Source organism: Stegastes partitus, unplaced genomic scaffold (genome assembly GCF_000690725.1).
Source record: "Stegastes partitus isolate 25-593 unplaced genomic scaffold, Stegastes_partitus-1.0.2 Scaffold1982, whole genome shotgun sequence".
NCBI lineage: Eukaryota > Metazoa > Chordata > Actinopteri > Pomacentridae > Stegastes > Stegastes partitus.
In genome coordinates, this window is record NW_007579713.1 from 1 (window position 1) to 26,331 (window position 26,331).

General features: G+C 39.4%; 2 protein-coding genes across 2 annotated transcripts; one reads left to right on the forward strand and one right to left on the reverse strand.

Annotated features, from left to right (window-relative positions):
• Positions 1–666: 666 nt before the first annotated feature.
• On the forward strand, positions 667–4,374 carry LOC103373443 (cytohesin-4-like; the record flags this gene model as incomplete). Its single annotated transcript, XM_008303331.1, has 5 exons — positions 667–814; positions 903–979; positions 1,075–1,146; positions 1,375–1,523; positions 3,588–4,374. Coding segments are annotated over 5 exons (525 nt in total), but the record flags the coding sequence as incomplete, so codon positions are not given.
• A 3,752-nt stretch (positions 4,375–8,126) lies between these two features.
• fam83fa (family with sequence similarity 83 member Fa) lies at positions 8,127–26,141 on the reverse strand. Its single transcript, XM_008303327.1, has 5 exons — positions 25,668–26,141; positions 16,388–16,555; positions 14,046–14,167; positions 9,239–10,023; positions 8,127–8,789 (listed from the first exon to the last, which is right to left on the reverse strand). Exons 1-5 carry the CDS (start codon positions 26,139–26,141, stop codon positions 8,740–8,742), a joined length of 1,599 nt encoding a protein of 532 aa, XP_008301549.1. The 3' UTR covers positions 8,127–8,739.
• Positions 26,142–26,331: the final 190 nt, after the last annotated feature.

The following is a 26,331-nucleotide window of genomic DNA, read 5'->3' on the forward strand; positions in this document are numbered from 1 at the left end:
AAAGAGACACAAAATAACACAAAAGGACCCAACCGAGTTGCAAAAAGACACACAATGACCACAGAGATCTAAAATGTCTGCAGAGAAACACAAACAGACACACAGTGTCCACAGACGCAAATTTATCACAAGCAGACAAAGAAGAACAAAGACACACTCAAAGTGGCCCCAAATAGACATAAAATAACCGACAGGCACAAAATGACCACAAAAGCAAAAAAAATGACTGCAAAGGCACAAAATAACCACAAATAGTGACAAAATGATCACAAACAGACAAAAATGACCTCAAAGGAACACAAAATGGAGGCAAAGAGAGACAAAATTACCATAAACAGACAAGACTTACCACAAAAAGCGTGAAAAGAAGGCGAAGAGAGACAATAAGACCACAAATAGACAGAAAAATTGACATAAACAGATACAAACTGCAAAAACAAACATGAATCAAAAAGTGACTGGTAAGAGATTGAAACGAAAACGACTGCAAAGAGACACAAAACAGCTGCAATGACACACAAAATGACTCCATAGAGATGTAAAATGACTACATAAGACCACAAAAAGACTGAAAAGAACACAAAATAACCCAACTTTTTAGGAGCCTAAACAGTCTTCATGCTAACTTAAGGGTCTAACTAATGTAACATTTAGTAACAAGTTCAGGCAAAATTTAAGGTTTTATCTTCAAATATCTTCCAGAAACTGTACGCGAGCATCCGCAGTGAGCCGTTCAAAATCCCAGAGGACGATGGGAACGACCTCACGCTGACGTTCTTTAATCCAGACAGAGAGGGCTGGCTCCTTAAAATAGGTGAGGCAATGACGTCAACACCACACACTAAACTGCGAGATGCTTTTAGGATTTCATTGTTTTAAAATCTTCTTTGTCTCTGTTGAAGGTGGTCGAATTAAAACCTGGAAGAGGAGGTGGTTCATTCTGACAGACAGCTGCCTGTACTACTTTGAATACACCACAGTGAGTTTCTCTCTGCTGCCAAAACAATCACAACAACAAAATGTGAAAAAGTCAAAAATTCTCAGTCTAACATTAACGTCCATGTCGTCCTCCAGGATAAAGATCCAATCGGGATTATTCCTCTGGAGAACCTGTGTGTCAGAAAGCTACAAGACACGAGCAAACCGGTAATCATTCAGCTTTGGTGTCACAGTGTATGAATGTATACGAGCTTTTACAAACACATTATCTGCTGCCACAGAATCTAATGAATCATACAGCAGCTGCTAAATGAATTTCTAACGTGCGTGCTCAGAACAGTGAGTCACAGGCCTATCAGAAGACTATTCAAGTAGACAGATAGTATATGCACACAGTAACAATGATACATGTGTGTCTGCATGTGTGTTTAACAGTACTGTCTGGAGTTATATAACCCCAAAGGACAAAAGATCAAGGCCTGCAAGACGGAGAACAAAGGCAGAGTGGTGCAAGGTAAACACCAGTCTTATAAGCTCAGTGCTGGCAGCGCAGAAGAACGGGACGACTGGATCGAGGCCATCAGGTGAGAGCTGCTGCTGAGGCTGCAGAAGACACATGGGAGGCCATGTGTCGTTACGAGTCACGTCTTTCAAGGCTCAACCTGGCACACACCATCAGAAAGAGTTCAAACAAGCAACAATTAACCCCTTGACCTATCAGTCATCTCAAATAAAAGTACAGCTTAATTATACTCAGGGTTACGTACTGAACTGTTTCTGAGTAGCCCTGGAGTCTCAGCTGGTTGCCTGGCAACCACACAGAGTCAAGAAACAGCCTGATATGTAAATGATAATTGGAATTTTTACACCTTGTTTTTTGGTGAAGAGTGACTTCAAGGGGCTATTAGGGGAGATTTAGTTATGCATAGATAGAGCCAAGCTAGCAGGCCATTTCCTTTACTTTCTAGTGTTTGTGCTAAAGAAGCTGAGCTAACTGGCTGCTAGCTGTAGCAAACACCCACTGACAGGATTAAGCATTTGAGTAGGTTTTCAATGGGCCAGGTAAAAGGCTCCACCTTTGGCTCTGTTTCTCAAATATGTACACCAAAACAAATGTATTTATATAGCATGTTCAAGCCGGTTCGCGTCCCAGTGGGTGCACCGGAATCTTTCTGCGTGGAGTTTGCATGTTCTCCCCGTGCACTGTGGGTTCTCTCTGGGTTCTCCGGCTTCCTCCCACACAGTCCAAAAACATGTTGAGGTTGATTGGTGATTCTAAATTGTCCGTAGGTGTGAATGTGAGTGTGCTTGGTTGTCTGTCTCTGAGTGTAGCCCTGTGATAGACTGGTGACCTGTCCAGGGTGTCCCCTGCCTTCACCCTGAGTCAGCTGGGATAGGCTCCAGCCCCCACGCAACCCTAGTGAGGATTAAGTGGTGTATAGATAATGGATGGATGGATGGATAGCATGTTCAAAACAACCTTGGATTACTAAAGTACTGGACATGTAATAAGACAGGCAGCAGCAGCATTATGAGCAAACATCAAGACAGGATAAGACTTCAATTTGTAATCAATAATAAAAGTGGTGTAAATTACTAGAAGAGGCAAAGCAGGACAGCAACTATCCATCCATCCATCCATCCATCCATCCATTATCTATACATTGCTTAATCCTCACTGGGGTCGTGGGGGGCTGGAGCCTATCCCAGCCGACTTAGGGTGAAGACAGGGAGGACAGCAACTAGTAAGATCAATTTTTAAAAGACCATTATGAGCAGCTAAAAGTCACTGAAAACATTTACGTCTTTAGATTTTCTAGAAAATATCAATGGTGGAAGAACATTCGATTAAAAGAGAAATGTTGTTCCAAAGCTTTGGAGCTGCTACTGCAAAGACACGATCTCCTTTATCCATCAGCCTTGATAATCATACAGTTAAAAGAAGTAGTTCTGAGGGTCTAAGAGGTGTAGAGGGGATGTAGGGGCAGAGAAGTTTGGAAATGTATCCCAGTGCCAACTCATGCATGGCTTTATATTACATAGTATAACTTATATAACTCTGTTGGTGGGAAGCTGGTGAGGGATCACTCTCATGTTGGAGATAAAAGAGTAGAATTGGGAGCATGAAACTGGGACAGAATCTCCGACAGCAGAGGTTAACAATAAACAACACTTCTGATAATCAGTTAGTCATTTATATTGTTTAGGTATCGCCTTCTGTTTGGTTACATGCTGACAATGTCAACACATCAATGTAATGTTTACCATGTTTACCATCTAAGTTTAGCATGCTAGCATGGCAATGTTGGTAAGTTATAGGACTGTTGAAGAGATTATAAATGATCCTGACAGGCACATGAACACCTGAGCCAAATACTAATTCTTGGAATGGAGCTTTTTTTAAAAAAAAAAGAAGAAGAAGGCCAAACATTGGCAGATTTCAGTTGAAATGAAGCATACTGAAGTTGTCACATTGGAAAATGTTCCATAAATTAATAGCAATCTTCTTTTAAATGCTTTCAAGTCAACTAAAAATAATCAGTATAGAAAACAATAGGAGGAACTGGTCACTGACAAACAGGGAGAAATGAAACAACCTACGGCTGTTCCCGAAGGTCACTGAACTAAATCTTCATGCTGTTTCTCAGGGCGAGCATCACCAAGGACCCTTTCTATGACCTGGTGTTTCTACGCAAGAGGAAGGTCATCAGCAACACTTCTTCATAAGACTGCAACGTCAGTGAATAAGCCATCCGCACTTGGATCCTGTACATGAACCACCCTGAGCTTTAATGACTGTTAAAAATGGGTTTCACAGAAATGTGCAAACTGGGAAGTAACACTTGTAGTGTGAATGAAGAAAAGTGAACTTTGCCGGTTGCAGTGTAAAGGCTTCACATCGCTTCTGCAAACTGCATGCACTACTGCTCTGACTTCAAGGGCTGATGAGTACTGACAAACACCTGCTGCAAGGAGAGGAAGAGGAAGGTTGCAGGTAGTTGGTCTGAGACTGTCTTCAATGTTTTACTGAACTTCCCTGTTGGGTGCAAACTCTGGACCCATTTGAACCTCCGTATACCTGAAGTCACATTTCAGTTGCCTCAAAGTGACTCAAAATGACCACAAACAGATGCAAAATGAGCACTGAGACGCAAACCAAGACCAGACACAAAATGATCACAAAGAGAATCGAACTAAGAACAAAAACAGGCCATAAAAGAGACAAAAGGCAACTGTGAACACATTTAACTCGACAACAATCAGGCTCAGATGACTGCAAAGAGACCCAATATGTCTGCAGAAAGACCCAGAATGACCAGACAGATGTAGAATGATCTTAAAGCCTCAAAACAATCATGAGATCCAAAATGAAAATCCCAATATGGCTGGAGAACAACTTCAAATGACCACGAAGAAGCACAAACTAAAAACGAATAGATGCAAAATGACCAAAGAGACTTAAGAAGACCACAAAGAGACACAAAATAACCCCAAAGAGATGCAAAATTACTGCAGAGACACAAAATGACCATGAAGACAGCTGAAAAGGCTGAAAATAGACTCTGACTGACGACAAACAGACAAAATGCCTCCAAAGAGACACAAAATGGTCCCCAAGAGATCCAAAAATAACCACTAAATATTCCAAAAGACACACAAAATGGCTGTAAAGAGACATAAAATTACCGCAAAGACACAAAACAGCCACAAACAGAAGCAAAATAAGCACAAAACAAAGCAAAATGAAAAGAAGCTTAACAAGAATGAGAAACAAAAGCGATGACAGAAGTATGTTGTGGCTGTAGTTTATGTGGAGTTACAAATATTTATTATTTCATGTCAGAATATACAATTTTTATTTTACAATTCTTTATTCCTCTGAATAATGTAGCTTTATAAAATGTACAGTTTATTAATATTGTATATTCAGAGCTTTAACTTAGAGTCTGAACACTTTTACTAGTTTTGAATTTGATTTGCTTTTCACTCACTTTATCCTTCAGAATTCAAAACGGCACAGATCTCACTGGTCTGACGTATGTAGCACTTTGTTAAACCTGCTCCACTTCTTTTCATCTCGTAGAAAAAATATGAAGCTTTAAAATTAAAAAAAAAAAAAAACCTCCTATATGGAGGATCTTGAATCCTTTTTTTTTTTTTACTGTACTTACTGATAAAATCCTGTAACTCCAGTTCTATTCTTCCGTGTAAGTTCTTACAGAGCAGCGCTTTGTTACTGCCAACTGCTGTAAAAACAGTTTTAAAAGCTACAAACGTCTTTTCAAAATACAATTTTAACTTATGAATCTTAGAAACTGTACAGTATATTTTATTTGTCTATATTTGCTGAACATGTACGTTCAGTCGTTTTTAAATATTGCATGTATAATTTAAGTACTTTAGTTCGTTGATAATCAAACTATTTTGTTCAGTAAATATGTTTTTCTGGCTGTAGGTTTGTGTGGCTCTTTCACCAACAGATGGCGCTACATCTCCATTGCAAGTCCTTCTCTTTGATCAGACCGCTCTTGGTTTAAATGTTCACTAACTGTGACACACTGACTGTCCTAGTTATTAGTGTGATGACGAAGTGGGGTGAGCATTCATGAGAATCTGTGTGTTATCCTGTTATTTACTGATAAATCTATCAGATCAACGTCATATCTGATGCGTGGCTGCCTTTCCTGTGCAGTTTCTGTGTGTCTGATGCTTTGATAGAGCCTTGTGGTTTCCTGGCAGCACAAACACACGAAAAGAAACTACGTTATACAAGCATCTAGAGTGTATTGACTCACCTGTGGAAAGCAAACTTCTTCAGGTTTGTTTTTGTGACTTTAGCTGCCACTTCATCTTTGTGCTTTGCTGATGCTGGCTCCTTATTAGCTACTGCTCCTCACACATCCCAGCTGTAGGTAGGAAAATAATAATAGTTACAAGTTAACACATTTATTTCTTCTTTCAATACATTTTTCTTCTCTTGTCACTTCATTAAAACCCATACTACCCCTTAAACGCACTGAACATGATCCTTGCACTTACATAAAATCAGAGTGCAGTATTATTTATCTGTTATATTTCATGTTTGTACTGTCTGCTGCTACTTCTCAGTGACACCTACCAAACCCATACTAGTCACAAGGTGATCACATGCTCCTGGTTATTGCAATATGATTATTGTAGAAAGCTGCCACACTGGTTTGTAGTCGAGCGTGGGCTTTTTCAGGATTCAGGACAAACTTTTCAAGCTCCCAGCTAGGAGAGTGTGTCTTTGTGAGATCACCAAATGAGACATTTGTGCTGGTACACTACTGCTAGATTACCTGCTTCTGTTGTTACAGAACTATGAGTTGGTTGGTTCATTTATGTACTGTTCTGCTGTGGTTTTACCTGTTCGGTGCTGCCTTGAAATCTGCTGCTAATCACGGAGAGGAGTGAAGGCAGGTTTGCATGATTAGCACTGAGAGGCCGAAGTAGAGGAGAAGCAGGGGAGGAAGGGAGAGGGGTTTCTGTAGTCACTGGTAAACATTAGGATATGGAGTATATATGCTTATATGTGCCCATGTTTCAGGTGTATGTCAGCAAAAAAGACCAAGTGATACTTTTGTATTTTATTCACATTAATTTTTGGTTTAAGACACCCCTCCCTCACATGGGCAGGTGGTAGGGTCCATGCAGGTGAGGCTGAAGAGGCAGAAGGTCAGTGATTGGTTGCAGCCAAGAGCTTTTTTTTTTTTTTGCTTAAAAATTCCAGTGAAATGAAAAGAAGTACCTGGAAGTCTCAAAGTTACAGCCATTAGAAGAGCTGATTGAATTTTATAAATGCTAAGGAAAAGTGCCTCAGGTCTTTCTTTCTTATCGCCGTTACCAAAGCATACACTTGAACATTCCTTATAGAAATGAACTGAGTTCATGCCAGCCCACAACTCCTTGCAGCAACATTCAAACCCTGCATTCTATTCTATTTCCTCTCACTACAGACTGGAGCTGCCTTTACAAAGTAGATACTGTCACATGCTAAATGCATTCAACTACCACATCCTACTTTGTCATAATATTGCGGCAAAAGCTTGAATTATCTTCAGATATTTGTTACCGTCGGTTGTATGAAACCACTTGTGAATCCACCATCGCACAATTACGTGGCCTAGTGTAAATGCAAGCTGATTCTCTTATTGTCAAAGTCCTGAGGAATTCTTCCTCATATCTTTCCTTGACCTTATCATGTTTTCCACTGACGTCAAGGAAAAGTGACTATAGTGTTGTTGTTTTTGTTGTGACTATTGTAGAGTAAGAGAGGAGGCTGCCACTTTAGTTAGTGTTTTTATAACCCTTTCAGCTCAAGTTGGTTGGGTTCAATTCCCTGAAGTTTATTTTTTATTTTGTTTACGACTTGGTTAATAAATGCCATCTGTATTCAAGCCTACTCCAGCCTGAAGATCTGCATCTTTAACATCCAGTTTTGATCTAAACAACAACATCTGGCCCTCACACCGTGTCATGGCCCAACACTCCTTTTGAACCCCACATCAGTCCTAACCTCTCTTGGGACCCCTAATAAGGTCATTTTCATGTTCTGGGTCTGTTTGTAAATGATCTCATTCATGAACATATAAAAAAAAAAAAAGCTGATTCCTCACCATTTACAGAGCAGCTGCTGTTCTTCACTAAAACAGACGCCCAGGTGCTGTTTCATCAAGTTATTAAAGCAAAACGGACAAACTTCTGTATTTTCATGTCTGGTTTTGGGCGTTGTAACAGTGAGCCAACACTGTCACCATCAGGTCAGACTGGAACAACATTCATCCAGCTTACTGTTACTCTAAAACTTGTTTGAGTCTTTAAAATATTTTGTGTTTTTTCTGTTCTTAAAGTTCCGCAATAATAAATATTTTTTTTTTTTTTTTTTTTAAACGTCCTCCACTGCCATATAAAGGTACAGAACGATGTTTTTGAATTACTCCACATACCCGTTAGTTGTGTTATGAACAGAACTCCAGTAACAGAAATCCAAGCCTTATTTGAAATGTAGACACTGTGGTGCGTACCTTCATTAAGGCAATGTGTTCATAACTTTACAACTATAAAACTGTATTAAATTAACAAGTTCCTTTATCTTAAATAAGGTTTTATCACATATCTGTTTACACACTGCCTTTCGCCTCACATCAAATCACACAAACTTGTTATTTACAGCTGTTTTTATCTTTTTATTGCATTTTCTGCTACACAGTTCAGATCAAGTGGTTCTCAAGGATTCACATTTTAATTTGTGCCAGTTTCACTTGGATAAAAAAAAACAAAATGTCAAAGTGCAAGCACACAGGTCCTCATACATTATTCACAGCCTGTATAACACATTCTGATGAACACTTACTCTGTTACCGAGGGTTCTCGGTAAGGCGACACTCGGAAACTACACCACAACTGATCACTTTTCCTGTCGCCGTAGTGACCAGAATACCTAACAGGTGTGATGTAATCCGCCCACGCCACCTGGGGCGGCCCTCAGCTCCTCTGTGGTGTTCAGATTCAAGCATACTAGTGTAAAATATAGAAACACTTGACTGCAGAATAATTTAATACAAAAAAATCGTAGAAAATTATGGCAATGAAATCTCTCTCCATCAGGACTTTGGCTACAACTTCAACTACAACATGTCTTTAGTGGTGACCTTCAGCGCAGACTGAAGCAGCGGCGATGATTTCCTATAATGTCACCTGGTTACAGATATTTGATACTGTGTCTCAGCTGTTGCAGCTGTTTAACCATGCAATCCTTTTCATCCTCGTGTTTTTGTCTCATGACTGGATGCAGTTCTTCTTCTGATGCCGCCGGCGGCTTTTAAGTCCTGTTGAAACAAAAGAAAACAGAAGATTTATTCAAGACGTTCTACCCTTTACTTGAATTTAATTCACAATTAGGGCAAGAATATGAGAATTTCTATGTTTTTCTGGTAGGATAAATTGACATTGCATTACATTTCTGTATTAAATATATCTTGGGTAGTTTATCTTATTTTGCTAAAATTTGCATCAAATGGTACCAAAAAGCCTTTTTTTCCAGTCAGCTATATTGGTATTTGGACTTGACCTGAAATAATAAGTAAATTTAAAACTTTAGTAAACTAAATAGTTTTTAAATTTTGGACAGAAAATATTTCTAAATCTGGACAAATGTTTTTCAGTGTTTTCTGACATTTTACAGACCAAATAATTAATCAAATAATCAAGAAAATAATAATCAGATTGATCAAAATGAAAACAATCTTGAAGCACAGCAGATATTTAAACCACATACCATCTTCATCTCCTGTGTTGATGGTCTGCAGAGACATGCTCCTCTGAATAAGCTTAGATGGCTTCTTGAATTTGGATTTCAGTGGTCCTGGTTTGTCAATGATCTCAAAAGAGTCCTCCAGCTCATTTCCTGCAACGCCATTGGTCTCCGATACTTTCTGTGTGGGGGAGGGAGTCTGAGGAGTGACCACGCCTTCCTCTATAGTCTCTGTACCCTGATTGCCTCTGCCTTTCAGGAAGTGCCTGAAGGAGCTGCGTTTCTTTACTCCGGCTGCCTGGTTTTTCTTCAGGCCTCCCTTTCCGTCCTCATCCTCATCCTCTGTGGGTGAACCAGGACTCTGGGGGCAGACTCTGTCCACCTTTTCTTTGCTGTTACGTAGGAGGCCGTTCTGCAGGCCATTGCTCTGGTTTAGACCACCTACCGGCAGGTCCCTTTTAGTGGACAAGTCCTGTAAGGAACCTGTCAGGCCCGTACTGTTCCCAAAAACCAGGGAGTACTTGGGATTGTGGTATTTATGTGCCGGTACTTTCAGATCGATCTGTCTTGAGTCCCCGACTGATACCTGAAAGCGAGACGTGGAGACGGGCTGAGGCCGGATATGCTCAACCTTTGGCTTCCTGATGGGTGTAGGAAGAGGTGGCTTGGTGATGTTGAACTCCCTGTAGAGGTCCACCTGTTCAGACACGGCATACAGCTCCCTGAAGTCGTTGTCGAAGAAGTCCACGATTTGCCCCGACATCACAGTGACGGTGTTCCTGTCTATCCGAGATGAAGTCCAGGTGAAACTGTGGGAATAATAGACAAGTGTTTACCAAAACTGTGGCAGAAAAAAACACAAAAAGGGAGTTAGGGCTGGGTGATGCAACGATAGTGACAGAAATCACCATGACAGCACAAAACCAAAACGCAAAGTTTGGGTGCATTAACAAATCCCACGTGTGCGTCCTCTCTGGCTCTTGTCATATCCAATGGAGTGCCTTAGCACTTCATGCAGTCTCCAGAGGCATGCTAGCTCGCTGCAGCACCCAGACCTCTCCTGGGGGAGGCTCTTGCAAGACGGGCGTTAGGGTCTAACACCAAGGCCATAAAAGCACCCACAACTCTGTGTTCTCCATCACCTCCACCCACGCACTCTGGTGGTCTGACAGACTTGATGTCAGGGTGCAGGGTTCCTGTCAGGTGATACCTGGTCCAGGAAATCTCAATCTCTGCGCAGTTAGCAAGAATCAAAATCAAAATTTCCAGCTATCCCTTTAAAAGTGTCTATAAACTTTACAGCCATGTCTGTTTTCATTCTTCAAGTGTGAGAGTAAACACATCAGATTCATACAACCAGCTACTTCATTTATATTTTTAGACTTAACTTACTCAGCAAATTACAGCTTCACCAATGACAACACAGCTGCAACAACCATTTGCAATCACATTTCAAGAATTTTGTGACATGGCAGCTGTAAGAAGCAGCACATTTGTACAAGTTCATAGCAATCACACAGGACAGCATTCAGCTCTGCACATGGACCCAAATTTCTTGACATAAACTTCTAGTCATAACGAAGTTTCACAGGTGAGTCAGAACATGACTCACTTCACACGAATCAGTCACTCCGGTTTTGACTTTGTTTGATTTCTGGTGTGTTAGGAGGTCGAACTGAAAGCGTCTTCTTCACTGATGTGGTCAGTGACATGGTTTGATGATGACGTGTGGAAACATGTCATCTGTATTCCGACACTGGGTGCTGCATGCAGGAGCTTAAATCATATTGCTTTCTGGGCAATTCTGGGGATTTGCCAGTTTTCAGTAACACTTATTTAGTATCTATAATTGGCGCACAAATATTTGATAACTTGCTCATAAAGCACTATGAGACAAACAGACATAAGGGCAAGCATCTGTTAATGTACAGTATCTGCCAACAACTAAAACTTCCTGTGTTTCAATGTAAGTTTTATTTCTTTTTTTATAACTATATTGGTGTTACAGGTTTATACAGGTGCTAAAGTATTGTACGAATGTGATAATCATCGCACAGAGGGAAACGCAGGTTGTTTATTCACCTCGTTTTATGTGCTTGTAGTTTCCCAATACAGATTAAACAGCCGATATAAAAGCAACTGGAGTCGCACCAAAACTTTAGAAACTGTGCCACAGCTATGATTTTAAGAACAGTAGAACATTGCTGTAAAATACTATTGTCTGATCAAGGATGAATTCACCCATATCACACCTCAGTCTAACAGCCTGTTGCAGCATTATTTTAAATTAGGATTCTCCATATATTCTAATAGTAAGGATGAAAAAAATGTAGGTAAATTTTTTTCCCCCTCTGAAGTTGGTTAATTATTTAATAGTAAGCAGTCGGATGAAAGCCATTTGCTTCCTCATTATAGCCTCACAGGTTTATACATGTCTGGCTCAGTCGTTAATCATTCCACAACTTTATTATGCTTCATAGAGTGTTTAAAGGGTTATTAGTGCGCTGGCCTAACTGACTTTTTTATGGTCTTGCAGCTTGTTGTTTTCTGAGAAACCGTTTCACACCTGCCTGCCTCTTAACATTTACATCTGAGCGTGGGAAACAGACTGTCGTCATCGAGTACCAGTTCACAAAAACAATGGAAAAAAATAAAGAAATCTTGCAAAAGTGAAAATTACCCCAGTTTAAAGGCAATTACAATGAAGCTATCTAGATTGTTTTTCAATAGTCAGCGTCCTGATTGTTCCTCACTATGAGGAGGTCAGCCTTTGGAGCAATGTTGCCTGCGTTCATTGACTAGTTTAGATTAAACTCAACTCGCTAACTGTGTGTTACTGTCGCAAATGAGTTCAATGCTTCTATAGTGAAGCATTTCAAGAGAAAACATAGTCTCAATAATTGTACATGATCTACAAATAGAAAACAACACTTTTTAAAATAAACACCAAAAAAATAATATTTTTAACACATATATTTGACCTAATGTTCATTGATATAGTAAAACTAGTTTTCAAAAAGCTTTCTGTACATATAGACATAGGTTCAGATCAGGTTGCATTTGTGTAGAGATGAAATTCACACTTTAGAAACCACAAAAGTGAGCTGCATTTAAGTGGTCACCACAATCACATGTAGTTTCAGAACTCTGATTAGAACAGCCACATTCAGACAGACACATTTTCATAAACTCACATTAAAAACATTCATTTGAACACATTCTGAGCAGTCAACACCACTCTAATTAACGCGGCTAAACATCATTCATTGTTTGCCAGACAATCAGAAGTCACAATGCTACACAACCAGACTGCAGACAGCGACGGAAAAAACAATACCACAAGATTGGGAAACCTTCCTGTTGATGCCAAAGAGGTCTCATAAAATGTGCCAGTACTTTGATAAGGAAAAGAGCTTTGTCGTACCGCTCAATAAATTTGCAAACCACAATGACAAAATCCCGACGTGACTGGAATGAAACAGGTGTGGGTGATTTGCATATTTCATTGTACAGTGTGCAACAATATTGCTTAAATCAAATGTTTACAAGCCACTGAAGACCTCATCTGTTGCTATGACCTTTTGCACGAGGTGAATAGTTTAACCGCCGTGTTTCCACATTATTATAAAGCCAACTTGTGAAGGGTCGCAAAATTTTAAAAAAGGAAATGCAAATCATGTTTGTTTATATGAACTGCTTTGGAGAGAATAAACTAAGCTGCATAGTTTCATCAGAAGGTGGCTTCTTTTTTTTTTAAATTTAGGGAACATGGACTTGAACTTATCCAAAAGTGACACATGTCTCCTAAAACTCCTCATGACAGCGAGTGAAAAGGCTGTAACAAGGTGATGGCTCTGTAGGGAGCCTCCTGCTATCAACCAATGGGCAGCCATAATCATAAAAATCCAGTGTATGGAACGTACCACTTTCAGTTTAAGATTCCAAAAGGACAAACACGATGCTCTATGAGAAAAATGTGACACGTATCTCACAACAACAGGCGATAACCTGCTTTGTTTTTGATCTGTGGTCTATGGAAATAGTTTTTTCATTTTATAGTCTCTGGGGTTACGCTCCTATCCTCTCAACTGTTTTATAATATTGCTACATATTTTGTAAATATGCGTATTTGGGTTTTGATCTGTAAGAAAAAAAATTATTGAGGAATGGAAAAATAAAGTTAAAAAAGTGGCACTTTAGGCAATGTTACACATGACTGCAATAAACAGAATAGAAAAAGTCGTAAACAAAACCAGACTGATAAAGAATCGCAAAGAAAACGAAGAAACTGAATAACTTTGTTCATCTGAAAGAAATTTTCAAAAAATAGTCGTAGTCTTCAGGAATTGCTTTTAATTAGGAAATCTGCAATCATACTTTCATGGCAGCAGGTATCGGCCATGAAAAAGTGTTTGCTATGTCAGAAAAACAAAAACAAAAAATTGTTTGCGAAATTGTGTGTTTTTCTTCCACATTTTGCTGTTTCCAATAACTTATTGTTTGTGATACTTCAAAATGTGCATTTAAGTACACTATGGTAACTGACAACTACACATCTATTAGTACTTTCTCTATTGAATCAGGACAATTGTGTGATATGTTTTTAGATACTTGTTAGAATTGTTTGGGTTTTTTTGTATTCTTTTTGGTTTTGTAAAGCTTTTAAATTTATTTACATATATGTTTTTATCTCCAATTAATCAGAACAATGTGTTTCTTTTAACCGCCGCACAGAAACACAAATACATATTTCCTGCTTCCTTACCAAAAACTGGGCAGAAAAGCGGAAACAAACCAAAAGCATGAGTTGAAGGTATTGTTGGATATTCACCTGTAAGAGCCAAACAAGACTTTTTCTCCATCCACCAGCATGTATTTGGAGCTCAGGGAGCCAGGCAGTTTTCCAAAGGACAGGGCCAGCCCTGCTCCTCGCACCATCCGCACTCGGAGATTCTGCAGAGAAACACCCGCTTAATTACACATTTCACCTGACTTAGCATCACACAGTTGGCCTGAGTAAACACACTTAGTTGTCAAATGTCTGTGGCTGTATCGTGCATGACTGGTTGATTTACTGAGATGTCAGGTCACACCTCGTGACATAAAGTCGACGCTCTCAAGAAATACAAGCAAAAACTCAAACCCTTTATCCACATATTTGCTTAAAGGGAAGAGAAGGGAAAAGGGAGACAGAAAGCCGACGTAAATACTGAGCAGACAAACTGGGAGGAGGCTTTTCTCTGTCGCTAAGCTCACAGAGGAGGTGAAGCATCGAGTTACAGCCTTTGGATCTGTTCTCAGGATCTATGAATGTTCATTTGTAAGAAGTAAGAGTAACAGAGCCCGGCGCTCTGAAAAGGCCTTTCACAGCCTTATCAACTGACACCACTCTGGGCAGCTCTTCCAGTGCTCCAGATAAACCAGACTGGAGCTACTAAACTGTCCGTACAGCAGATAAGGCTGGCATTGTGTCCCTGTGGAGATAGGATGACAGTGTGGCTCAGTGGACTGCTGTTCCCTCTTAATCTACAGCACTGCTCGTTGTCATTTCTCAGGTTCTGCAACACATTCAACCCAAGTCTTCAGTGTATTTAAGAGGGTTGCTCTATTTCTGCAGCGTTAGAGCACTTTCCAGGTGTCCTAAATAATTCAAACACTTGTGTCTTTGAAAAGATAAGAAAAACTCTATTGAACTGTATTAGGAATTTGTTCTTGTATCATTAAATTTTCCACAAGTTCTTCAAAACAACTGTACGCATTACCATTAGAGATTTATATGTTTTCTTTTATCCATTTTGTGCAAATGTATTTATAGCTTTTAGTTATTTAAAGTAGTTACATTATTTTACACAACTATTATCCATTATTACTACATTATACTATCCTGACAATTTATCCCTTAGACTTCGCTAATATGAACTACACTCCATGTCTATTTGTTAGCTAACTATTTGAACTGTTCATCCAAGATTTTAAGTTAACTATTTAATAAAATTAAACTAAACGGTTTATCCATACCTTCAGACTGCTTATAAACACTTTACGTTTCTAAATCTGTTATAGTGTGCTAAAAGTTAAAGATTTATCTTTTAGCTAAAGGCAAATTAGAAATATTTTTCCTTTAGGCACATATTTCAATAATCTATCTATTACTTTCAGCCTTTTCAAACATTTCCCCTTGACTTCTAGCTAAATAGTTCAGTTAAAGGTTTATCTTTAACTTTACTTTTCAACCAGTTATTCACGACCTTCTGATAACTATTTACCTCAGCTAACTAGCTTGTTCAACTGTTAATCAATGGCTTTTTTGTAACCACTTCAACTGTTTCCAAATATTTTAAATAACTAGTTGAATGTAGATGATAAATCTTGTACTTCTAGCTAGCCTTTTCACCTGGTTAGCCAATACTTCTATTAAAGTATTTCAACCCTTTAACCCTTACTTTCAGCTAACTGTTTCAAACACCTTTCCCTAAATGTTTCAGTTTTCCTGCCGCCTATGCACTCATTATGCGGTATTTACAGCTGACTCTTACTGATATTGTAATTTCTATGTTTTTGAATCAGTTGAGCTACGACTATTACACAAGAACCTATTTGTTTTACACACATGTAACAATGACAGTAATTTGCTTTCCAGTTTTCACTTCATTGTCTAATTTTAAAAACTTTTCTTACATGAAATGACATTTATATGATGTATGTGTGTATTAAAATTAGATTTTAATACACACATATATCATATAAATGTTCTTTCTCATCGCCAGCTAAAAGTAGCTCACAAGCTGAAGTTTGCAGACAAACTGTTGCCAAAACTAAGCAGTTTAGTAACTTAGTTAGCTTAGTTGCTAATTAGCTTAGAGAGCTAAACTGTTATACTAGCATGTTTGACAGTTTAATTTTTTATTTTTTTTTAACTGATATTTGGGTGTTTTTTTGACCCATTTACAGCAGATTACAGGCAGATTATAGCTTGTTGGGAATTTCTTAAAGAGCCTGACATCATGAGTAAGTACTAATCCAGTGACTGCAGTGAGTATCTACCACGTCAATTAGAGCAGTGACCCACTGATCTGTTTCCCAGGTTAATTTGCTTTTAGTGAGTTGAACTAGTGAGCCTCCTCCCTGTGCAGCCGTGCGTCATGCTGTGTTTGCAGAGCTTCGTCTCCTCACCCGCAGATGCACTGCATTAATCTGCAGCCGAGAGCACATATCCAGGAAGTGTGGCACTCCCCTGGCCTCCAGCACTGCGTAGACCGCCACCCCGCGCCGGGACGTGGCATCCAGCAGGTCCTGGAGGATCTGCAGGTCTGTCAGGAGGTCCATCACAATGGCCACCGCCTTGAAAACACACAGGGGGGACAGAGGAATGTTTTTTAGGTACTTTTTTAGGTACTTTACCTGTCGATTTTCACTTACACTCTCCATTTCACAGGTGCAGTTACTTTCGAGATTTACATTTCAAACACAAAACATGCATCCATCCATTATCTACACACTGCTTAATCCTAACTAGGCTAACTAGGGTTGTGGGGGGCTGGAGCCTATCCCAGCTGACTCAGGGTGAAGGCAGGGGACACCCTGGACAGATCATCAGTCTATCACAGGGCTACACTTAGAGACAGACAACCAAGCACACTCACACATTTACATCTACAGACAATTTAGAATCACCAATTAACCTCAACATGTTTTTGGACTGTGTGGGAGGAAGCCGGAGAACCCAGAGAGAACCCACACTGCACAGGGAGAACATGCAAACTCCACACAGACATCCTAACCAGGACGTGAACCAGGGATCTTCTAGTTGTGAGGTGATGCACCGAGCCACCATGCAGCACAACACACAACATATAAAGTATATTCATCAAGTGCTCTTGTTGATATGCACAACTTCACAATGCATTTGTCTCTGCTATATGCAACAGGGATATGAGGCTTAAATGAAATCAGTCTTACAAATTCATAAGAATAAATACCATATATCAAACTGAATCATTTGTGCTATGAAGTTATCCAGATTAAATTTGATTGAATTTATGCAAGTTTCGGGCAACAACTGAAAACTAAAAATATGATTAGCTTATATAGAAGGCAAAGGTCTATACTAAAACTTGTATTCATTATTCCTGCACTAAGTACTTTTCTATTAAATACTTTTAGTATATTTTCTTAACTAAACATGCCTACTTGAGCAAAATTTTGAAAGATCAAAATTTTCAAAAATCAAGGCAAACCTATCCGATACATGCTGGAAAAGATGGAGTTTAACGCACCATTTAGATCAGATTTATGGTAAAAGGGTTGTAATATACAAAACGTAATATAAAATGTTGGTTAAAAAAAAACATTACAGCAAATATTTGTGGTTGGAAATTAAAGTTTTATTTTTTTTCCTCTCATTTGTTTTTCCTGTAAAACACCTCAGACCAGCCAAGTTGGTGACAAACACTGATCTGTGTGCACATTACTCATGATTTGGGAGTGTTTGAGGTCAAACTTTGACCTCGTTCTGCTGTCTGGAGCTGCTAATATTCAAATTAAGACCAATAAATGTTGTCAAACCTCCCCCTGCCAGTTTGCTCAACGGCCCTGAGGCACCAACTTGCTATCACTGTTATGATTCAAAATTTAAACCCCCTCACGTTGCGAAGCAGTAACAGTTGATACCTCAGCAGAACTTGTTTTTCCAGGTAATTAGAAAAGTTACCAGAAGATGGTTTGGACCAACTCCAGCAACGGCTGCGATTTCACGGCCACCGCTAATCATTTCAACATCCGTGTCTAAGTTCAGCAACCGAACAAACTGGATCTGAGCCACACAGTGTTCTGTGATAGGCTCACATTCTCAGTGCGTGAAGTTTAATAATGAACCAAATGTTTTATTACACTATCATGACGGCTGTTTTGACTGAAGTGTTTCACAGCTTCTAAAGGCTTTTATGTCCCTGAGTGCAGTTTTCATAAGAGTCACTTTAGACTAATCATGTGAGTGTTTTTCCATTTCCTTATTGCAGCTTTAGAGTTACATGTTAGGGCCTGATCGAGCAGACGCACAACAGGTTCTCCTGACAGACTGAAGGTTAAATGACAACTATTGTTAAAGGAACGCAGACTGTCAATGACGCACATGTCAACAAATGCTTCTTATCTCTTTTACTGAGAAAAAAAACATCCGTGTTGGAAAGGAAAGAGTTATACGTAGTTCAATTTAAATCCCCGTGTGTTGGTATTTTTCTGAAATAAAACCACTTTCAGACACAGCTTTGATCTGAAAATAAGCATCTTACCAACTTTATCACAATTCAGTTTGTATTTGTGGCTCCCTTTGAATTGTAACTACTCTCATATGTGTTTTGATGGGGGTTAAACTGGGTGGGATATGTGACTTTTTTTTTTTTAATTTTAACTTTAAATGTTGCACCACAAACTAAATCGCATGAACCTCCACTATATTCATGATATGACGGACATCTCAAATCTTTCTATCTGAAGAAGCATAACTGTGTTTCATTTTGGTACTTCTGGAAATTTTGCTGAACAACCCCGAAAAATTCCCCTCTATGAAGCACTGTGAAGTCCCAACGGACAGCAATACAAAGATTTACATTTTCGAGCTGTGATTGATTTGGTGTCACCTTCACAAACTGCACACAGCTTCTCCGTCAATATGGGGACAGTTGGTTGTTAAATAAAGTCAAAGGAAAGAAGGCGACTTTCTACGTTTGTATGTTCAGTGTGAGACCAAGAGTTGTGTCTTGCATTGATACTGAAGGAGGTGGATTTAGGCAGATTAACGAATAAACATTAGCCAGATTTAACAGACAGAAACAAATTTACTTTCTGCTTGACTGGAAAAAAATGCACATTATGATTTAGATGGAAAAGATGTATGGAATCAATTGAGCTTTAATAACGTCTTGGAAATACCCCGAGAGATCCTGGTGTTTGATATGAGTTTCTAGTGTTTAGTGGAATGTAATGCTGCCTGTTTTATATGTTTGACTGGGCTTGCTGTCTTTCTTTATGTGCAATCTGATGGAAAAGCCTTCCAGCGTGGCCGTTCAGAACAAGTACAAACACTTGAGCCTTCTGACGTGGTTGGATATCGCCTCATTATTTCTCCTCTGGCACAACTCGGCTCTCAGTGTCGTTTTAGAGACATAAATACCGCGTTAAAAATAAGATTACTTTAACTTTTCTTGGCCTTTTTCCCATATACGCCTGGATGTGGACTTAAATGACATTTTGTGTCGTTCATCTTTTTCTCCTGTATGCAGTTGAACCTGTAATACTCCACCTGCCACCTCACTTCATTTACACAGCAGGGCTCCAGATCTAGGTTACAGATACTGATCTCTCATAGAGTCAGTTGATTTCGTAGGATTTGCATAGTGTGTAGCCTCACTGTGAACCGCAGCAGCACTCTGTCAAGAAACTGGCAGGATTTCAGGAGCGGAGGATTTGCTCTACCTCAAGGGGAAAAATCTCAGCATGTGATTGGCTAATTAAGCTGTCAGCACCTTGAAACAGCTTCTATAAACACGTAATAACTTTTGTCTTAAAGTATGAGCTCTGATAAGTTGCACCGGCTGCCCTGCTTCTGTACGTCAGTCAGAATGAACCTTATGTCTTCACCCTGCAGCCTCGGGGTGCTGCACGTCCGGCCAATCACAGGTGAGCGTTCCCCTCTTTAGCTTCAGTTTTCAAACGTGGGAGGGGAACCAATCAGAGCGAGCGGTGGAAAGCTCCAAGTGTGTGAGAGAAATACAGAGGAGGCTTGTTAACCTGGACAGCAGGATGGTGGGGGAGGTTTAATCTCCGCTGCGTGTCCTGATGTGAAGCTGACATTTAGAGTCTCCATCAGCACCACGTATGACTCAGCCTGTTACAACATGCACACGGCTCTCCTATTCATGTAGCTTCATTAACGCTACCGGCTCGGTTAACCCTTCCTTGTTGAACTGGAAAGTTCTGCCCTTTGTGATGTCTGATCCTGTGGACACATGTTATTATTGTTCATTATTATACGTGTTCTGTGTTTGGATAAATTACACGTTTGTTAACTTCGAAGTGAATAGGTGGACATCAACAACATCGGCAGCAAACAGGTAATGCTTAAAAACAATAAGACAATTGAAGAGTTGTGACACAAGTTTGCTGTTAAAACAAACTCAATGGTAAGTTCTTACACGGGATGAAAATCAGGTGGAACACTGAAGACAACAAAGCGTGGCAGTAACTGATATTTAAATACTGTAAAACTGTAATTTTAAAGCCCCATGTTTTAAAAGAACAAACTACTATTTGTAAAAATATAGATTTTATATGTATATACTTAAGAAGTACATTAAGACTTTTATTTGTGGTTTTACTACATAATATAATTGTACAAAAGAGAAAAAGTCTGTAAAACAACACTTTAAAAGTATAGATAGACAGGCCTTAATACTCATTGATAGATTGAATTCTTTCTTTAAAATATCGGCAAATACAGTTGAAACCAGAAGTTTACATACACTGCATAAAAAGACAAAATCTTTTTTTTCTCACCGTCTGATATTAAATCAGACTAAACTTTTCCTGTTTTAGGTCAGCTAGGATTTCCAAAATTATTTCTATTTGCTAAATGCCAGAGTAATGTGAGAGAGATTTGTTTTTAGATAATTTTCTACCACTTTCTTCAAAATCAGAAGTTAACAAACACTAAGACTACTATGTCTTCAAACTATTTGGGAAAGCCCAGATAATGATGTCATGGCTTTGGAAGTTTTTTATAGGTTAATTGACAACATTTTAGTTAATTGGAGGCACACCTGTAGATGTATTTTAAGGCACACCTCAAACACACTGCTTCCTTTCGTGAAAACACAGGAAATCAGCCAAGACATGAGGAAGAAAATTGTGGCCCTCCACAAGTCTGGTTCATCCCTGGGTACAATTTCCAGATGTCTGAAGGTTCCACGCAGTATGCCTAAACCACCATGGGAATGTCCAGCCATTGTACCGCCCAGGAAGGAGATGGGTTCTGTCTCCCAGAGATGAAGTGTTCTGGGGTGAAATGTGCACATCAACCCCAGAACAAAAGCAAAAGACCTTGTGAAGATGCTGCTGAAGCTGGTCAGAGTGTCATTATCCACAGTGAAACATGTCCTGTACCGACATGGACTGAAAGGATACTCAGAGAGGAAGAAGACATTACTCCAAAAGCAACATAGAAAAGCCAGATTACAGTTTGCAAATGCACACAGGGACAAAGACCTTCATTTTTGGAGACATGACCTGTGGTCTGATGAAACTAAAACTGAACTGTTTGGCCATAATGACCATCGTTACATTTGGAGGAAAAAGGGGGAAACTTGCAAGCCTGAGAACACCATCCCAACTGTGAAGTACGGAGGTGGCAGCATCATGTTGTGGGGGTGTTTTGCTGCAAGAGGGACTGGTGCACTTCACAGAATAGATGGCATCATGAGGAACGAACATTATGTGGAAATATTGAAGCAACATCTCAAGACATCAGCGAAGTTAAAGCTTGGGCACAAATAGGTCTTCCAAATGGACAATGACCCGAAGTATACCACCAGATTAGTTACAAAGTGGCTTCAGGACAACAAAGTCAATGTCAAGCCAACAAACCTGACCCTGTTCCACCAGTTCTGTCAGGAGGATTGGGCCAAAATTCCAGCAAACTATTGTGAAAAGCTTGTGGAAGGATGCAAAAAACGTTAGAAGTTTCCATACATTTCCTTAGTGCTTGGTAGCATTGCCTCTAAACTGTATGACTTAGGTCAGACTTTGAAGAAAGTAATTTAAAAAAAATCTATTTAAAAAAATTGCTCTCTGTCAAAATTCAGTCATTCAGCAAATAGAAATAATTTTGGTAATCCAAACTGACCTAAAACAGGAAAAGTTTAGTCACATTTAATGTCAGATAGTGAGGAGAAAAAAAAGATTTCATGTCTTTTTATACAGTGTATGTAAACTTGTGGTTTCAACTGTATCTATTCATAGTTATCTATTCATAAACAGTTACTTTAGAGAAACAGAATGCGCATAATTTCAAATTATTACTATGAAATTCAATTTTAAATCAGATCACTGCTTTCAGTAATGCAACATGTGTTTGTTACATAAGTAAGGTCAGAACAGCGTCCTCAGGCCATTATGAAGAAGCTTCTTTGTCAACGTGTGAAAAAGAGACCGACTTTCTGATGTAGTCAAAAAGAATTTAGGACAAACCTGTCAAACCCATCAACATTAGCCACTTTAGAGTTTTGTGTCACACTATAATTAAGCTGCAACTTTTGTTCTTCTCTTTGAGAGAGATGCGGCACAAATTTTACAAATTCTTCCTGCGGCAACAAATGTACACGACCAAAACAAAGTCCGTCCAGTCATTACCTTCTGTTTATCCAGAGTCGATTTATGCTCCGCTTATTCCTCTGGGACCCTAAGGTATCAAAATAACCCCAGAAGTTTGTGGATTTACCCCGAGGTCACCTCTTAGTTGCTCAAAAAACCTCAGAGGAACGGTGCCCAAGAAAAGGCCTCCCAATTGAACATCCGAACCACCTCAGCCGGTTTCTTTCAACGCAAAGGAACAGCTTCCAGCAAAGTTTTTGTTACATACATCATGGCAATTTTCTACATCATTTCACACCGTCTACTTAGCAGCTAAAGAACTACTATGGTGTGCGTGTAGCTGTTATTTATGTTAGCTGTAAATAATAAAAAAGTAAATGAGAAAGAAACAACTGAGAGGAAACTATGTGACTCTGTTTCTACATGACCTCAAACCACATTTGCTCTGACAGTTATTCTTACTTACGATGAACACATAGTTAAAATATATTTTTTATCTCAAACATTTTTTTTAGCTGTTTTATTTTAAGGATGTAAAAATCAACTTTTGTCAGTTTTGTCTCGATCATTCCATCACCTCTCCTTGTCCTGCGTCACACTGAGCCTCACGTGGATCCTAAATGTCAGATCACACGTGCAAGCCGAGGCACAGAGTAGCTATTGGAGGCAGCCGATCATGATAATGCAGGTTTCAGGTAATAAATCTCAACTGTCACTTTTCTTTTCTTTTGCACTTAAAGCAGAAAACCTGACAAACTTGTTGAAGCCTGCATGGATTGCCTGTTTTGTTGTCAGGCTGACTCTGCTGGAATCCCTGTAATTATCTGGAATTAAATCTGAGCTACAAAGAATATCTGTGAAAACATCCCACCTGTATGTAGGACTGCTGTGAAACACACAAACTCCATCTTTACATGAATGAACTAATACTTAATGTAAGTTTATATTCACGGTTTGCTTTAAATAATCGACCTTTCATCTGTAAAAAAAGATTTTTTTCCCCACAAATTATCTCAAATCTTTGTCAAGACTCCAGTTATTTTCATGAATAATTCCTTTTTCAACTCATAAAGTTGTTGTTGCCTCTCAAAAGAGGGAGAAATGCTTGCAGATGAAGGTGATGAAGGTCTTTATGTGGATTTTTTCATCAGAACGTCAGTCCAAAACACAAAGAAGCACATTTGTTGTTATTCAAGAAAACAAAAGCTTCTTTGCAATTAAAGTTTATTTTAAATAATGATTATTTTCTAGATTTTTTGCAGTCAAATGTAAGAAATGCGTAACTTTGAGTGTCTTGTTTTGTTTAGTCGACTGTCTAAAACCCAAATATTCTCAGTTTACAATCATATATGACAAAGAAAACTCATCTGATTATCAATTAATCAGTTATACGCTGCAGCTGTAAAGAAAAGCAGCTATTTTCACATGAAATTGTGGGGTTTTGGTATTTTCTGCTTGAAAAATGACTCAAAAGATGAATAAATCATCAAAATCATTGCTGATCGTTTTAGGATGGCTGATTAATTGATTAACATTTTCACTGCTATTTTAACCAAAACCATTACCAGTGAGACTTTAATCATTAGTCTGGCCTTTATCCATGTAAAATACATATTTTACGCCTGAGATCACTGACTAGAACTATTATGTATGACAGACTGTCATGACTTCATTCGGTCGGGACACCAGCTCGGTGACAGTAATCACTCTCAACCTGCAGGTCTTTGTCTTTGCCACAGACACATGATCACCGGCAGCCAATCACTGGAAGCATCTCTGAGCTGTTTTCCAGCTGCAGGCCAAGTAGGTCAGGGACTTTTTGTTTTTTAGTGTACCGCAGTGTAATAAAAGAGTTTTCTGTTTGTTTTTCAGGTCAGCCTGGAAGAGATGGCACATCAAACCAGCTTTATAGCGTCAATTCAACTTTCTTTCCGTGTGTAAAGCTGTTCACCTGCCTTATTCCTTACAGGAGCACGAAATTCACTGCATGCATGCAGTAAACAATTGTTTTTAGAGAAAAATCAATCAATAATTTGACATCCAAAGCAAAAACCCTTAATAAAACCTTGTCAAATGTGAATAATCTTATATATTTTCTTTGTTTTATAAATGTGTAAAATGAATATCTTGGGGTTTGGGACTGAATCTGAATGATCTTTTATCATTTTCAGGAACCCTTATTGTTTTTATGATGGCTTGATTGAATTTTCTGCCTGTTTTCTTCCTGGTTCTCATATAAATAAAAGGTATAAAGTTCTAATAGCAAACGTCAAACTAAAAATAGGACAGAGTAGTCAGTGTGTCTCATTCCGAGTTAGCTACTTGGTATCAAAGCGAAAGCTTCTACGAGGTGAATAAGATTTTCTTTTTGAACTTGTTCACTAAACATCTTGAATCAGAGTCATTTTTAACAATGTTTTTGCAGTCATCATTGTTTTTATAATGGCTTGATAGAGATGTTTTATCTGATTCTTACATAAAGTAAAGTTACGCTGTGTATTTTGGTATTTGAATCGATCACTACTTTATTTAATTTACTTTATTGAAAGCTTCTATAAAGGTGAGTCTTTGCATATCTAATTTGTTTTAAAATGTGTAACTTTAATATCTTTGGGCTGAATCTGAGTCAGTTTTCACAGTTTTCTGCATATTCTTGATTATGGGGCTGAATCAATCAACAGTTCTTCATTTAAGAGAGTTAAAGCTTCTGTAAAACATGATTGATTTTGCTTTATAAATGTGTTAATTCAATATCTCTGGCTTTGGGGATGAATATGAATTATTCTTCACTATTTTCTAAATCCCTTATTGTTTGATGACAGTTGAGTTTCTGCCTGTTTACTTCTGATTGTGACATAAATGAAGGCATAAAGTCAACACAGTGACTCATTAGCGTGTTTTATTCTTTCTTTGCTATTTATTATTAAAATGGATGAGAATAATGAAACTAAAAGTGTCCAACATGTTCTAAACAAGATAAAAAGTCAATTAACTCCTTATTAATTTGCCCCATTATAGATTTATGGGTTGTGTTGGCCACAGGATTAAAGTGTATTACTTCTTCTTGTTGTTGGCCCTGAGCAGTTACCTTCATAGATTTCTGGATGAGCTTCCTCACCACCTCCCTGATGTGCGGCCCAGGCTCTTTGGGCGGGTGGGTGTACACGGACACCCGGGTCACCCCCTTGTAGACGCCGCTGCTGCCGGGCCAGCCGATGTCCAGAGACGGGACGGCGGTGTCGGACATCTGGGGCCAGTAGGTGGAGTGGACCCCGGAGTCCGCGCTGGAGGAGCCCTTAGACTTGTCCTGCTCTCCGGCCTCGGTGTCGCTGTCCGCGTCGTACTCCTGGAAGCTCTTGCGGATGAGCTTGACCTCCCGGGCGCACAGGAAGTCCTTGGTGTTGTCCTCCTGCAGCCGCATCTTGAACGCACCGTCTCCGTTACGCAGCAGCTGCTCCAGAGCCGCGCGCTGCTCCTCGCTGTAGTAGAACTCCGGTCGGCTCTCCGGTACCTTCTCGTTCACGTGCTCATCGTCCATGCACACGAGCTGAGACTCCGCCATGACCCACGACAAGATACCCGGTACTGCTGCCGGTACTGCTGCTGCTGCTGTTTCAGGTTGCTGCTCCGCACACCTGAGAGCTCAGGTACAGGGGGCGGAGCCAGAAGGTGATGTAGAGGGCGGGACTCAGGTGAAGGAGGGGGCGGGGCCAGCAGGTAGGCATCATCATAAAGCCTCCTGCTGGAAAACT

Coding starts and splice junctions, on each gene's coding strand:
- fam83fa (XM_008303327.1), bottom strand. CDS start 26,141: ATGGCGGAGTCTCAGCTCGTGTGCATGGACGATGAGCACGTGAACGAG. Junction 14,168..16,387: donor TTAATGCAGTGCATCTGCGG/GTGAGGAGACGA, acceptor GTTTCTCTGCAG/AATCTCCGAGTGCGGATGGT. Junction 10,024..14,045: donor GTCTTGTTTGGCTCTTACAG/GTGAATATCCAA, acceptor TTATTCCCACAG/TTTCACCTGGACTTCATCTC.